Source organism: Homalodisca vitripennis, chromosome 1 (genome assembly GCF_021130785.1).
Source record: "Homalodisca vitripennis isolate AUS2020 chromosome 1, UT_GWSS_2.1, whole genome shotgun sequence".
Taxonomy (NCBI): domain Eukaryota; kingdom Metazoa; phylum Arthropoda; class Insecta; order Hemiptera; family Cicadellidae; genus Homalodisca; species Homalodisca vitripennis.
The window spans coordinates 32,643,386-32,659,638 of record NC_060207.1 but is presented as its reverse complement, the minus strand read 5'-3'; the positions used below and the strand labels follow the sequence as shown (position 1 = coordinate 32,659,638).

The window sequence follows — 16,253 nt, the reverse complement described above, 5'->3', positions numbered from 1 at the left end:
AGTTCAATGGAAAATTATGATTAGTTGTGTAAGACAGAGTTGTGTGTATCTATGTTTAACAGTATCTATGGCAGAATAAATTATTATAACCATCGATCGAGGCATCCTAGCCAGTTTGAAATGTTTATTTGAATGGGAAAATTAATGAAGAAAGATGAAAAATACGATAGACGAAAACGTCAGTTAAATATAGGTATTTAATGATATTATGGGAAGTCCAGTTCATATAAGTGACTCTTTCAATGCAATCAATGTTTGATAGGCAAACGTATATTCATCGTCACTGAGAACTTAATTATATAAGTAATGTTAGTGGCAAATTTATTATAAACTCCAACGAGTTTATTTTGCCCGACTGGTACTAAACATTCCTGTCAACTGATTTTAATATTGTAAAGTACAAGAACTGTATCTAAGTGATTTAAAACTGAAATAAAAGTTCCCATAAGGGTACATTGTTGGGTTTATTACCGCCGGACTGCGCTTCAAGTGGCCGACGCAGCAGTTGTTGAACCACGTTTAGCGGCGCGGAGCCGCAGACCCATTGGGAGTAAACAGACTGTTAATGGCAACTATGGGGGGTTTGTCGCCATAAAAAGCTCATAGCCTGTCCATAAAGAGCTCTAGTCCGATTGGTCACAGAGCTACCGTGGCTCCTACGCAAGTCTGCCGCGGCGCGAACACTGCAACTTTGTAGACGATTTGTTACGAGTCCCTGGGCACTTCATTTTACCACCAGTGTAACAAACTTTAATACAACTCAAACATCAGACATTTGATAGTATTCTGAACAATAAGTTATGTGTTTTTTAATATTATACATAATTACTCGTAAAGAAAACACACATTTATAAACATTTCATTTATGTGAAACTAACCTCAAGTTATAGTGGCTCAGTAAAAAACCAAATATCCGGCCAAATTTAAAAATATGAAAATCTTGTGTAACGTTGAAAAAGAATAAACACATAACACGTTACAGTAGGCATATTTCTACAAATAGACTTCTCAAATTGCGCACTTAAAAATGAAATTATTAGTTTAGCCGAAGAAATCACATGAAATGAAATATGATTATTTTTTAAGGCAGAGTTAGGACTGTTTAGCCCCTTCTTCCACTCAACATCAAAACACACATCGATGGAGTTTATAAATACACATGAACACATGTGTATTAATTTGCTGGTAGCTGTTAAAGGGATCGTACTATCAAATTAGAAATGGTTGGTTGTTGGGACGTAACGAATTCAGTAAATCCAGTCGTTAAAGTCTTCAGTAAACAAGATTTAAATTTTATCTTTAAAAGATTTTTTCCTGACAGTTAAATCTCCAAGTAATTCATTCAGATTAGCAGATGGTTGCCGAAATCATTTGTGTGTCTGACGGAATTTTGAACGGTAGTTTCGTACAGCTGAATGCCGCATTCTTCTCTTCAGAATTAATTGGGCGAAGAACATTCACAATTCACCTCGAGCCAAGGGAGGCCTTCGTGTTTTTTTGCGGCCGCGAGTGTGTTTACGGCCGATGGTGGTGTTTGAACAAATAACGATGACAGGTGTTGGTGGACGAGAGCCAGCGCCAGAGTGAGAGCAGCGGCTCGCGGATTGTTATACAGAAAAGCTAGTAGCGGCCCGGCCTCACACACCGACACCTGTTATTAATTACTGACTGACAGATGGCTGCAAGTCATGGGCAGGCAGGCGGCTTCTCTTGACTCCACATCTGGACAGAGGAATGTGATGGATTGTCGAGCTCAACTATTTTACACCGACCTGCCTTTTATGGCCTTTAATGCAAAACTACAATTTCCTCGTTGTGCAACTTGGACTAATTAAAACAACCAGATTCCTCATATAACAACAGCCCGGTTGAAACAAACAACAAACGTTCAAATCTGAAATCTTGAGCTGGCGTTTGGGACGATACTGGATGGACGTAAAAATAGTGATAAATCAATTAGCTCGTTTGGAACTGAAAGTCATCCCATTAAGATGGAGAAACGGACAGAACAGCCTGATCAGAATATTTTAACGGATATTGATTCTTCCTATTTAGAAACCAGTTTTGCCTTTTCCATGTTCTCCATGACTTGCAGATTACAGGCATGAAAAATAGAATTCCAGTGACTGTGTATTGTGAAGCAGCACAGTTTTTAGTACTGTTTATCGTATTGAATACTTGTATAGATAGTGTTGACGAGCGGTACTTACACGTGTCCAAGCTCGTGAGCTATGGTGAAGGCGGCACTCAAACCATTGTCTTGAACCAAAGCACAGCTTGAGGTCTTGTCACACATGGTACCGAGCTCCGCCAGACCCAGCGTCTCGCACTTGGCATGCGTGCCAGAGGGATTTCTACAGATGTTCTCTCTGAAACATACATCTTTATGTTGATGGATTGAAAGCACAAATAAACTAAATTTTTTTAATTTTTAGATAAAACCAGTCACATAACTTAGAACCTTCTTTTATGGATGTGTGTGTACAATACGATCAAGGGTATGTTTAACAAATTAACCTATAATTAATTTGATGAGAATTGTTTGTGCATCTTTGAGATAAGTTATCAAAAATAATATATTACAATTTTGTAATTTTGTGCCCGTCTCACGTCTAAATCAAATCCACGTAGGCCACAGTCTGGCTCGCGTCACTCTGTAATCTGTAGAGACTATTGCATCGCTACTGCTGGTGTATTACCATAAGAACATTCTTTACAGTCTAGACATATTTATGTTGCTTAGTCAGAAAACTGTCTAAACATAACATGGACATTCAGAAAAGTGGAAGAGAGAGCGACAATTCTGATATATTTCTATAATAAACGTCATCCACTAGTACCCGATCCCCAGGGCTATCCTGGAATCTCGAGGAAAAGGACCTGCCACAGCTTCCAAACCGCCAGCGACAATTAATGCTGGCATAGAAATGCTAATAACAATAATTAATTAGTAGCAGAGGGCTAATCAATAGATATAAATATAACAGGAGAAAGCTGATCCCGGTCTAAGAACTATAATCGAAACAACGAGACTGCGAGGCTCTGGCCAGGTGGGCCAGAAACCGCTGTAATTTAATTAATTACCCGGGTCCAATACCTGACGATTAGTGCCCTTGGGACAACGGCCGGTTACGTCATTAGTTACGTGGCGGTCCTAACAGTTAGCGCCGGGTAATGGCCGTTATACACACGTATGGCCATAACTACGGATAAATTTCTTTTACAGCCGAGAATTTCACAATTAAGTAATCAAGAGGTCAGGTGGGTTTACGTCACGATCTGGTCACGACCTCCCTTTCCATGAGTAGGCAAGAATTTGGACATATTGTATTAATATTCACTTTGCTAAAGCTATATTTTGTTGGTTAAAAAAGGTGGAATGAAAATAAATAAATTTTTGCCTGAGATTCTATTGCTAAGTTGAAATTTCATTATAAATTAATGTTTTCACTGCTAATCTATACTGAGTGTTATTGTTTTGTGTCTGGTGTCTACTTCGCAGTTGTGAGTATGCCGCAGTCAACGCGTTAAATATAGTTGTTGATCTTGAAGTTTTTTTGATAATAAAACAGAAAATTCCCTTTATTTACTAAAAATTATTAATTTTAAAATAGATCAATATTAGCTACTATTCTAAGCTAATGGAATATTCCAGTATGTCGTTACTCATAGCGATCTAAGAGTAATATTCATATTATATACGTATAATAGTATTGTATGTTCTCTAAAATCTAATAAGTCGTACACTTTAAAAAATGTTAATAAAAATTTAAGCTAACAGTACCGATATAGTATGTTGACTAGTTATGTAGAACACTTGTTGTTAACCTAATATATCATATAATACAGCACCGCAGATCGAGAAATTGTAGCATCGAACGAAGACTCCTTACAAGTCATGCATCCATCAATGATGGCCCGTGGGAAGGAGGAGGTAGGTGATGGATGTACGCGCGGACGCGGAGTGCGGCTTGCTGCCGCTGCCGTCTCGTCTACCTGTACTCCAGACAGCTTTGAGCGCGCCGCTAGCGATTATTTTAACAAGTCCCTCTAGAAGGAGACTCCACTAGCCCGGTACGTGCTACCGCGCACTCGCTACTCTATAGTTACGTCCAATCGCTATCATTACCTCGCCTAACAAAGCGCCTAATGCGTTATTTTACATTTAGCACATTTCATTTCATCCTAGCAATCAACTTTACCTCCTTGCTGTCTCGACGTCTGGCTGTAACTTCTTTACGACTTTCATGGGAACGTAGCAAGCGATCTTGTCACCCTGGTCACTCTTAGTGATCAACTTTACCTCCTAGCTGGTCTCGTCGCTGTCTGGGCTGTAACTTCTTTACGACTTTCATGGGAACGTAGCAAGCGATCTTGTCACCCTGGTCACTCTTAGTGATCAACTTTACCTCCTAGCTGTCTCGACGTCTGGCTGTAACTTCTTTACGACTTTCATGGGAACGTAGCAAGCGATCTTGTCGCACCCTGTTCACTCTTAGTGATCAACTTTACCTCCTTGCTGTCTCGTCGTCTGGCTGTAACTTCTTTACGACTTTCATGGGAACGTAGCAAGCGATCTTGTCACCCTGGTCACTCTTAGTGATCAACTTTACCTCCTAGCTGTCTCGACGACTGGCTGTAAACTTCTTTACGACTTTCATGGGAACGTAGCAAGCGATCTTGTCACCCTGGTTCACTCTTAGTGATCAACTTTACCTCCTAGCTGTCTCGTCGTCTGGCTGTAACTTCTTTACGACTTTCATGGGAACGTAGCAAGCGATCTTGTCACCCTGGTCACTCTTAGTGATCAACTTTACCTCCTTGCTGTCTCGTCGTCTGGCTGCAACTTCTTTACGACTTTCATGGGAACGTAGCAAGCGATCTTGTCGCATTGTTCACTCTTTGTGATCAACTTTACCTCCTTGCTGTCTCGACGTCTGGCTGTAACTTCTTTACGACTTTCATGGGAACGTAGCAAGCGATTTTGTCACCCTGGTCACTCTTAGTGATCAACTTTACCTCCTTAGCTGTCTCGTCGTCTGGCTGCAACTTCTTTACGACTTTCATGGGAATGTAGCAAGCGATTTTGTCACCCTGGTCACTCTTAGTGATCCAACTTTACCTTCTAGCTGTCTCGATGTCTGGCTGTAACTTCTTTACGACTTTCATGGGAACGTAGCAAGCGATTTTGTCACCCTGGTCACTCTTAGTGATCAACTTTACCTCCTTGCTGTCTCGACGTCTGGCTGTAACTTCTTTACGACTTTTATGGGAATGTAGCAAGCGATCTTGTCACCCTGGTCACTCTTAGTGATCAACTTTACCTTCTTGCTGTCTCGTCATCTGGCTGCAACTTCTTTACGACTTTCATGGGAACGTAGCAAGCGATCTTGTCACCCTGGTCACTCTTAGTGATCAACTTTACCTTCTTGCTGTCTCGACGTCTGGCTGAAACTTCTTTACGACTTTCATGGGAACGTAGCAAGCGATCTTGTCACATTGTTCACTCCTTGTGATCAACTTTACCTCTTTGCTGCCGACGTCTAGCTGTTACTTCTTTATGACTTTCATGAGAACGTAGTAGGCAATCTTGTCACTCTGGTCACATCCTAGCATAAAACACTGTCCCTAACCTTTTAACACACATCGTCACCTTGTTGAGGTTCATTCGCTTCATTGGTTGTTATTATAATTCACTCCTGTGAAAATGACACTTGTCTATTCATCACCTGTTCTATTCAGAATTGATTTTCATTACTTCTTACGGAATATTTTCTAGAATTCGATTCCATAACAATGCGTGAGGATAGATCGAAATTTCCCATTTTAGATTACTACGTCACTAACGTGCTATTTTAATACAACTTGTGCTAAAATAATTACATTTACGATTCGAAATGGTCAATGTGTCTTTTTTACTTCATGCAATTGTTCGTCTGTAAAACTGTTTATTTTTTAAAATCTAACTTTCTGCATTGAACACATTTATTTTTAGGTCTATTATTATATCACCATAAATCAAATTGTAATTCTAAATCTACATTGGACGCATTCTTCTTAAGTAAATAAAGTAGGTGTAACTTAAAACTGTTAAACATTTATAATTCATCTCTCGTTTGGTCTCTTAGTTTTTAAACCCCGAGGAATGTAAGGATGAAAAAAAAAACAAGTACACAAGGGATTCCTACAAAGCCTAAAAATATAAATAATCTGAAATCTGCCCAATGCATGCTTCTTGAACACGTGCTTGACTACTATATCGGAGAAGTTATTGCAGTAAACGGCTATTTTGAGAAAATAAAATACACAACATATCAGTCCAATGTATGAAGTAAACACTGGCCTGTTCCATTCCAGCCTGCACTAATCTTACTCTAGAAGTGTTACGCAAGAAGACACCTAAAACTCTTGGAATGTTCTGCGGTTGTCAATTTCTCAACGCTCTTATCTGGAAGTTGTTATTGGCACCACAGTTTCAGTTTAGCGGCGAAACTGTAAACACGGCGCCAATTTAGCCGAGGTAAACACAAGAGTGTAATATAAACTATCGGCTGGGTTGGCAAGGTCGGCCAAAAACAACTGGCTCAATAATGGTCAGTAGTAGACCCCACAAACAAACAAACAAATGACTACTCCGATCTACTTTATGCTATCGTGGAGTTGGGCTTACTCATCTTGAAAATCTGAAATTAGATTGAAGAGTCACGCGAGATGAGGATGTCCTCAGGGACCGCTTTACAAGAGTAACTGCAATATGCTTCTTAGTTCAAGACTATAAATCAATATTATAAAGTTTTATCAGTTTGTGCAACATATGTTTGGTGTTAAACAATGTTTTTCAGTTTACACGCGAAAATGACGTAGGCCTACCCAAAACGCTGCAAAGGCTTTTCATTTACAATACCTGCTTTGGCAGTGACAACTGTATTTGATTTTACAGCTTTTCGTGGTTGGAGTTTTCATTTTAGAATATTCATCAGAATTGTCTTTCGGATGTTATATTTACTACACTCAAGATTGGAGTTGGTCACACCATAGGTCGCGTAACAAGTTTCGTTTAGACTGCAAGCAGAGTTGTTGGTCATATTAATCATGAAATATCCTGCGGACAGACAGACAGTTATATTTGTAAAAGGAACTTTTAAATCCCATGATAGACAAAAGAGGTGTTGTGTCAGCGTTCTGAGGGATAGGCTTTAATGACGCTCAGCCAAGTTCAGTGATTACCATGTACCGACATAAAACTCATTTTTGTCTATGTAGAAATGCTCACAAAAGAAGAGTCTACATATGAAATCTCGCTCAAAATATCTTGTCACTTAATTTTTATCATTTTTCATTAGGTAAGTTTTTTTATGTTGGTATTTAAAAAATGATAAAAGTCACAACTCTTAAGACAACAAGGGAGTGTGTTGGGGTAGTTAAACTATTCTTAAATGTATATGTCACGCTTTGTAATCCCATATTCCTTGTATTTATATACAAGCTTATTTATTCTACGATGTTCTCGGTGCCATCACGTTTACCCACAAGACAAATATAAAAATTTTCGCTAACGCTCAGCCAAAAATCATGTATAGTGACAAACACCATCATCGATATCGACGTTGCTTATAATTGAAATGTTAGGCGCTGAATATAATAGAAGTTCGTTCTCGAAATTTAGGACAGACACACATAAATTAAATTGTTTACAGTCCCTCCAAAGCCAAATTCCTAAGCTAAAATGCTTAGGATTTTGTCATAAATTTTCGTTTGATTATTTTCCGTAATTCATAGTGTTTTAATAAGAAGCTTGAAAGACACAAAAGTGATAGCCTACGTTTAGCTACCTGAAATCTCTCTGTATAAGATACTCATAATCAAATAATATCGTGAATCTGCAATTCAAAGTTTAAAAATATCCAAACTTTAGATATTAAGTACAAAAAACATTCTGCAAAATGATATTGTCGCTGTGGAAAACGTATCTTTAATTCAAATCAATCATATTTATTCTGCATAAAAATTAAGTAAAATAAAAAAAGAAACCCAGAGAACATTTTTTTAAGTTTGAATTGAAAGTCAAATTTTCAAAAGACCTTTGGACTGGAAAAACTACTGTTTTCAAGAGAACAGAATTGCAAAATCCCATCGTGATGAATTGTTAAAGACGACAATCGTCGTATCAGCATCTAGAGATGGGAAGAGATATCCCATGACGTCGCACAAGTGGGTCGTCCACGTGGCTGATGGATACGCCTCATCTGTCGAGCCATCATCAGGACATTACCCACATGTCATTTCCTCCATCAACTCTTCCCCACTCCCACCCATCTCTGCGACAATAATGACAACTTCTTTTCTTGTCCAGAATTTTAGAACAGCTGTCATATGATTCACCGTGTCAAACCCAATCTGTAGTGTGAACGTGAGTGGATTGGAATATAAGTTATAAGTATCACATTCATGATTTATCTTTCGCTGGTGTGCTATCCAGGCGGATGTTATTTATGGGCAAATAACATGTCCATATATATATATATAATATATATATATATATATATATATATATATATATATACACACACACACACATATTTGACCACTCTGGCCTAGCATATAAAGAGTATACAGTATATATTCCATCCATAATTGTTCATATAGTTCGAATTTATAAGCACACAGTATTATAAGGAGGAACAACATAGATATACTCAATATGCATACAACATTGATAACCATCCAAATAAAGTAAAAAAAACCATTAAAAGTCGTGCATTATGATAAATAACAGTCTAACAAGTCTAAAATCAACATTAAGTACGACTGCCAATTGCATAAAAAAGAGAGCAAACTAGCCTACATGTAGTAGAACATTGTGTATACCTTTGTATAAGTATTACAACAATAACAAATATGCAATAACATATCCACGACCCCAATTTATTATATTAAGGTCCTTTTAGGCCCTTTTTACAACTTCCTCGTCACCAGTCCGTCCGAGCGAATACTTTTTACTTTTGATATAAAGTCCATAGAGACCTACAACGTGGCATGTATCTTCCTCTTGGTCTAATAAAGAACTTGACTGATTTTAGGGTCAAATGTACAAAATTAATTATACACATAAACTTTTAACATTTTTTACATTGGTGTCATTGTTAACTATGATGATCATGAGGAAATCGCAGACTAAACAGTCTCGTAAACAAACTAAGTACAATCTTTGATTGTATTTGTTACAAGATATAACTCAACCAATGCTATAAATCGAGGCACAGAAAAAGTGAGCATTCGGACTACTCTCTATGGAGTGAGATGAGAGGTTGAGGTAGATTAGATAGGTAACAAAGGTACGTAGCACAGCCCTAGTGTTGGACCTCAGAACTAAATGAATACTCCTCTAGATCTCAGTACACCTTGTTCATATGAATGATTTCTCTCCTGTGCAATTAATACAATCGTATGATTGAATCACACGTGGAGAAGTTATTTTGTTGGATTTGTTGGTATATATTTCGATCCGTTGGTATGAATTTCGATTCGTTGGTATGGTGAGTCGCTCGTTACTACGTTTTATCGATTTATTCTTGGTTTAAGAAAATTGCTTTCTTTTACTAGGAAACGTGACATATGGGGAATATTTCAAATCAAGATAGCGGAACATTTGGGATGTGTTGTCTACAGTCTACTCTATTAATTTCTTAGTGCTTTGCCTGTATTAGTCAGGATTGTTGTGATGGGTCGAAAATTAAATTGAGAGGACACAAACAACTTAGGAATTGCTATGTCATTGGTTTAATAGATTTCGTGTTTGATGGTCATGTGTGTTTCATAATCATAGAAGATAAATTTATTTTCCCATAAGAAGAGACCACCCGTTGGTTTTAATTACACTGACGCCCAGAACGGCCGAAACTCACGGCACGGCTAATGTGCGAGGCTGAGTTAAAATATGTCCAATTGGTTTTCAGTCTAACAAACTTGCATAGTTCTATCCCGGCACTATTGGATTTTCAATGGATTCCTATCCTATCTACGTTCGCTTAAGGATAAGTATTTAAGAGATCTGTCTCTGGTGGGTAGCAATATAAATAAATCTATTTCTCTAACAGCATGTGTCTGAGTAGACAAAAATTAACGGAGTTGAATATAGATGAGGTTAAATTAATGTTGCTTTAGCACAAGTTTCCAAAATATGGAATACTTTGAGTTTTAACAATATTTTGAATTTGTAATTATCTTAGAAATATTTGTATTTAGTACCATATGCTATCTTACATTTTTATATAATTAATGATATTGTGTTATTGATGAGTTGTGCATTTTCAATGAAAGCCGTATATTAATTTTATAATATATAAATAAAAACGGTTTTGTGTTAAAGTCTCACCTTTTAAAACGATATAAGAGGAACCACAGTTTAGGAATGGGCGGGCATTGGAAAAAACCTTTTTTACACAATTTTACAGTCAAACATATTTAAACAATGGAGGCGCAAGAACAACTTTCAAATTGTACTAATCATAATTATCATTTTTAGTTATATTTGGATGATAGAATTGATACATTTTTCTCGCGCAAGACAAAGTCCTAGTATAAACACAAATTACTAAACTTAAACAACGAGGCATGCGGAATATTAGCAACATAACTATTTTTTTTTACTTATTAGTAAACAATCAAAGTGTTTTCTACAATAATATATCCGTGGGATAAAGGAAGAGTAGAGAATTGTTTGTCTAATTGGAGAACAGTAAAACCTAGTTATTTATACGTAATAATAGTACTTAGAACTAAATACCAAAATAAATTGTCCATAGAGTAATTGATTTTCACAGATTACGTAGTTTATGTATTTGTTATGAATTTAGTATCCGGGAAGTTATTCTCAGCATATTAAAATGTACTGTCGTTACTAACGATGACATACTGTGTATAGGCTAAATCATAGATGCCAACCATCCAAAAACATAGATTTGGATCAACCCAACCATAGAGACCACCAACAATTCTGTGTAGAACACCAGAAGAGAGGAAGGCTAAATAAGAGGGATGACATTGCAACTCGCCGGCGGCAAGCACTCGACCGAGGATACGATGTAGGCTACGTCAGTCACTCGTTTGATGCAGCAATAAACACAGTTGTTTCAGTCAGTAGTGTCTCGTTTTACAGTTCCTCTGACAACTTTATGTCCCCGGCTTCATTCAGCGCGGTTAAATTGAGTTTTCGTTTTTGTATTAACAAGATACAAGCGATGTTTATGTTCAAGTATTGTTACCGTACTCTAGGGGGCGGTTCTTTGTCCCACCCGCCCGTCTGTCTCTGTCAGTTGTCGCAGTTTGGTGGTCTATGGACGTCCCGAGGTCTGCTCGGGTTTCCTTGCGTGAGACCTCAGATCACATGTGCCGGTACTGTAACATAATACCACTCTGTTCACCTGACTCTGCTACTTTATCGGTTCGCGCTCCGCCCTTTTTTATGTTTCCGGTTTTCTTATTTTTGTCCTTTGCGCTCATTTTAAACTTGGAAATTACAAGGTCAGTGTATACACAGGTGACTACATAGTGTCCAAATAATGTGAAACAAACTGTACAAGACTATCACGAAAACATCTTGCATATATTTCCATAATATATACCATATCGTTGTAAAAAAAAATGCAAATCTACCCAAAATAAATGAAATTGGGTAAGTAATTAATACATTTACTTTTTTTATATACACTCAAACAGTTTTTATATACACAGAAACTCGTGTATAAAAAACTTTTATTTATAAACTCGGTTTATAAATATGGCAACAATCCTTTCGCGAAATAAAATCATAGATATTCCACATTTGGGTTTTCAAAGAGTACATTATAATATGAAATTAATGAACAATAAATTAGCTGGAATTTACTTTTAAATGTAACAGAATTTAGTGTTTTAGCAAGGATTCTTAAATATGGTTAAGGTACATTACAGTTTATCCGTGTCATTTGTTTCATGTGTTTTATTACGATAAAAACCCCAAATTTCATTTAATTTAGACAAAAGATATCTGAGTATAAAATATGTAAATGAAGGATCAAAGGAGCTTCATAATTTACACCCCGTAACAGCAAAGAAGACGGTAGGGTCCGGCCAATAGTGGCGTAGTGCGTCGTTGATATTGCCATAGAACTATAACGGGTGCAGCAGAGAAGACGTAATAGTGGCGTAGTGCGTCGTCGTGCAGCGTCGAATAGTGGCGCAGTGCGTCGTGGTTACTGCGTCGTCGATATTGCCATAGGGGTGCAGCAGAGAAGACTTTTGGTGTCCGGCCAATAGTGGCGCAGTGCGTCGTCGATATTGCCTTAGAACTATACCCGGGTACAGCAGAGAAGACGTTTTGGTGTTCGGCCAATAGTGGCGCAGGTGCGTCGTCGATATTGCCTTAGAACTATACCCGGGTGCAGCAGAGAAGACGTTTTGGTGTCCGGCCAATAGTGGCGCAGTGCGTCGGTCGATATTGCCATAGAACTATACCCGGGTGCAGCAGAGAAGACGTTTGGTGTTCGGCCAATAGTGGCGCAGTGCGTCGTCGATATTGCCTTAGAACTATACCCGGGTGCAGCAGAGAAGACGTTTTGGTGTTCGGCCAATAGTGGCGCGGTGCGTTGTCGCTGTTGATATATCGTCTCGCTCCTGGCAATAATATCTCCACATAATATTCACGTTTAATAGTTTTGGATTGAAAAATCCACTTAGCTTATTTCACTAATCCTTCAGTACGCTAAACATTGAAAAATTATGAACGTCACCTTCTATTCCCTTTGGAATTAAAGTATTTTACAATTATTACAAAATACGAAAATATTAGAATTTTGGTGGATTTCCGATGTATTATATATTGAATACGTACGCGATCTTTTAAAAATTTAATTATGTATGTCTCCTGAATATATGTTCACATGCGTATAAACATAAGCTAGTACAAAATACAATTTTACTGTTATATCGATAACGTTTGGTAACATTGTTTCTAAAACATGGCACCAACTTCCAGACATTTTCTCGCCTCAGCGTCATCTGCTCGATTGGTGGGAACTGCTCGACCAAAACAAACCTCTTGTAATGTTCTCGTCGAAATAATCACAATGTGCAATCGATGAGTCACCAAAACCATCGTACCGGTCGAGTCTCGATTATTCGGAAGATAAGAATGACCATCCGGTCGTGAACACTAAGCCGAATTTAAGTGCAGCATCTGTGGCGAATAAAATGAAAATAAATAGGTTCTAGGACCGCATGAATAGGCTGACTAATGCGTATTTAAATGAGCCGCCGCACTTTATGGTCTACGTTACGAAACGTGCGTCTACCGCGCCGCGGAATGTCCCCGAAGTCGATGCACATGCGCATTCCCACGCGTTCGTCGTTCGTCACTTTGATCGCTAACATTAGCTTGCGTCACAAGCGAGCCGACCTTGCGTCATTGTAGAATCGTAGGTTCCGATCCATCAAGAGACATTCATACTGTCATGGACATTAATTACATGCCTAGAAATATCTTCCGCCATCAAAAGAGAAATTTTGATTTTACGAATTTATGAACAGACATAAATCTATAAGCAGTAACCCAACAGTTACTGAGCAACGTATTAATGATTTCTCCTCATCATAATTTTTAATAAGTTAGGTCTATTGTCTAAATTTAAGGTGCTAATATTCCAACTCTATTCCATAATCGCAGTCCAAAGCCATCGAACAACAGTTATTGAAATAAAAACGATAATAATGTTTTCACAGCTGGCACCTGACTGAGTCTGCACAATGTCATTAACAGTTTTTTGGAATATTGTACGAGCAGACAGGAAAATAGAGAGACGGACAAAAGTGAAATTTCGACTGATTAAAAAAAACTAAAATATTGTTGAATACGCCATCGAATTTAAACATCGAGATATATAGCATAGTAAATATAGCAACCGTTGTAACATGATTTTATTTCAGGTGTTTTCCATTTGGATATTTTACAATTCGAAAACTTTATGTTTTTTTGGGATCCTGCAAAGTTTGTGTAAGATTGATCCATGTCCATCAGATCTCACATATTTTCAAGTGGTTAACCTCAGGTGGTATGTTATTAAAGTATCTGGTTAAACTTTTATGGAAGACCACACCTAATTTTGTAAGCTTAGCAAGGAGCTTCATTTCTATAGAGGAAATCTGAGTTCAGTGATGGTGCATGTCACTCCACGGGATTTGGCTTAGCGTTAGGTAATATTTTTACATTGATCTTATTGGTAACAGTGATGGATGGCAACGAGGGAATAGGAGAATAAATATACAGGCAAGGATGAGTTACATGATGGTCAATTTCCAACCATGGAACCATGGAATTTAGCTGACCTTTATTGAAACCTATAACACAGAAGTCAGAAACAATTTCTCTTTTGCCGAGAGATGTGAAATTGCAATATTATAAATAATACCAGCCTGTCTATCTGTCCGCAGAACATCTCAGAATGAAATGAGCTATAGCTATATATTTGAAACTTTGCATGTCGCAACTCAGCGAAAACACGTGATGTACCGTACCTCTACCTTGTAATTAAATTAAACTTAAAAATATAAACAGAAACTTTTATCTTAAATACATTATAACTAAATAAACCACATTTAGATACTTATTACACAGCACTGACATAGTGGTTAGAGTTTTCAAGTTGATTTTCGTAAAACTAAACAGAAGATAGAGCAAAATTAGAGCTCCTAAACCTCGCGTGAATGTGGAGAAATAAAATCTAACAATGATTATTCCCAAACTATTTAGTAAATATAGGGTGCGTTTCACTAAGGGTTATTACGTAATTACATTTCTTAGTAAGGAATGCTCCAAACAGGAATTTAGAGCAATTCCTGATTGGACCGATTTAATTGTCTCCTCAGGAATTCACACCCCTTCCCCGATTCTTGACCAGCTGCTCTTCTAATTTAATATACTAGCCCAGGAGCAAAATTTATTTTATATTTTAATGGCGATATAAACACTGTAACTATAGTCTGATTACCTGGTAAGCAGCAGAGCGGAATCGTGGTGATTCTTGCTATCGTCATTGGGGTCGTTGTGCTTCTGCTGCCAGGCGCAGAACTTCCTGAGCATGTCCGCGGCAGAGATACCGGCCTCGTTGTAGTGTCTCTTGGCCAGTTCCACGTCCTGTAGCACGAACAGCTTTACCACTGCGATGTTGATGGGGTTGCCGATACTTGCGTCCTTGTAGATCAGCGCCACCTATCGAACAAACAAGGTTACACCTCACACTTACGTTTAACGTTCTGTAACAGTGAAATAGAATTGTGATTTCGGTTACTGATATGACACTGGCAGATATATACATGCCAGTATATGAACACCACTCCGTTCGGAATGAGTTATTACATTGTTTCCTGTAGTCTCACATGAAAAAATAATTTTTTTGTAGTTTTCTTGTAATTTTCTGACACGATTATTGGCGCAGTGGATAAATAACATGAAGAGTAACCGATTTTCAGTTCATTCTATTCTTTATTTTCGAAAACAAATAAAACTTGCATTGGCTTGACAAAACTCTTTATATGACACAAATTTACATGAATAACCAAAATTTAAATTTTCATGTATAATTTGTTTTTTTTTATTTTTATTATTATATTGTCAAAGGGTTGTTTCAAAACGTGGAAGGGGCGCTGAATTATATAGCTGTGCCATAAAGAATTTTTTTAATTAAAATTTTTTTTAAATCAAAATTTACTGAGAATTGTGTTTTTCATCTCTAAGTTCATTTCCCCGAAAACCTTTAGGTGCGTTACTTAGGAACAGTATTCAGGATTCATTATACATAGTAAACATGAAAAGATCTCTTTATATGAATTGTCTCGTTAGTAAAATTGTAGAGACGAACAAATTTAGTGAAATACTATTTATCATTAGTCCAACATGTATGTTATAGAGTGGAACTTGGATCATTCGAACCTCAAGTGCACGGTGCGGGGCATGAGACTTGTGAACATCATATGACTCGTCCTACTCTATCTCATCATGGTAACTACCTGTGCAGCCAAGCATACACCCTTAACCAGTTAACTACAGTATCGGACATCGTGATGTTATTTCGTTTTCTTTTTGCTCAAAATCACGTATAAGGAACATTTTTAATTACCCAAAACAAAACTTAAATTTTTAGATGGTAAGGGTGAGATGAAAAGTTCTAATTATCCAGGTTTGTTAGTTTGTTTAGTTTGAGCGGGAGAATAAGTTTGCC

The 16,253-nt window shown here is 37.5% G+C and overlaps 1 protein-coding gene across 3 annotated transcripts in view; it reads right to left on the bottom strand.

The window, feature by feature from the left end:
- LOC124359499 (A disintegrin and metalloproteinase with thrombospondin motifs 20) overlaps positions 1–16,253 on the bottom strand; it is a 302,767-nt gene that overhangs the window by 38,286 nt on the left and 248,228 nt on the right. For all 3 annotated transcript variants that reach the window (XM_046812275.1, XM_046812294.1, XM_046812284.1), the window contains exons 7-8: positions 15,024–15,244; positions 2,211–2,369 (exon numbers count right to left, since the gene is read on the bottom strand). In XM_046812275.1, the coding sequence (XP_046668231.1) occupies positions 2,211–2,369; positions 15,024–15,244 (380 nt within the window). The remainder of the gene's footprint in view (positions 1–2,210; positions 2,370–15,023; positions 15,245–16,253) is intronic.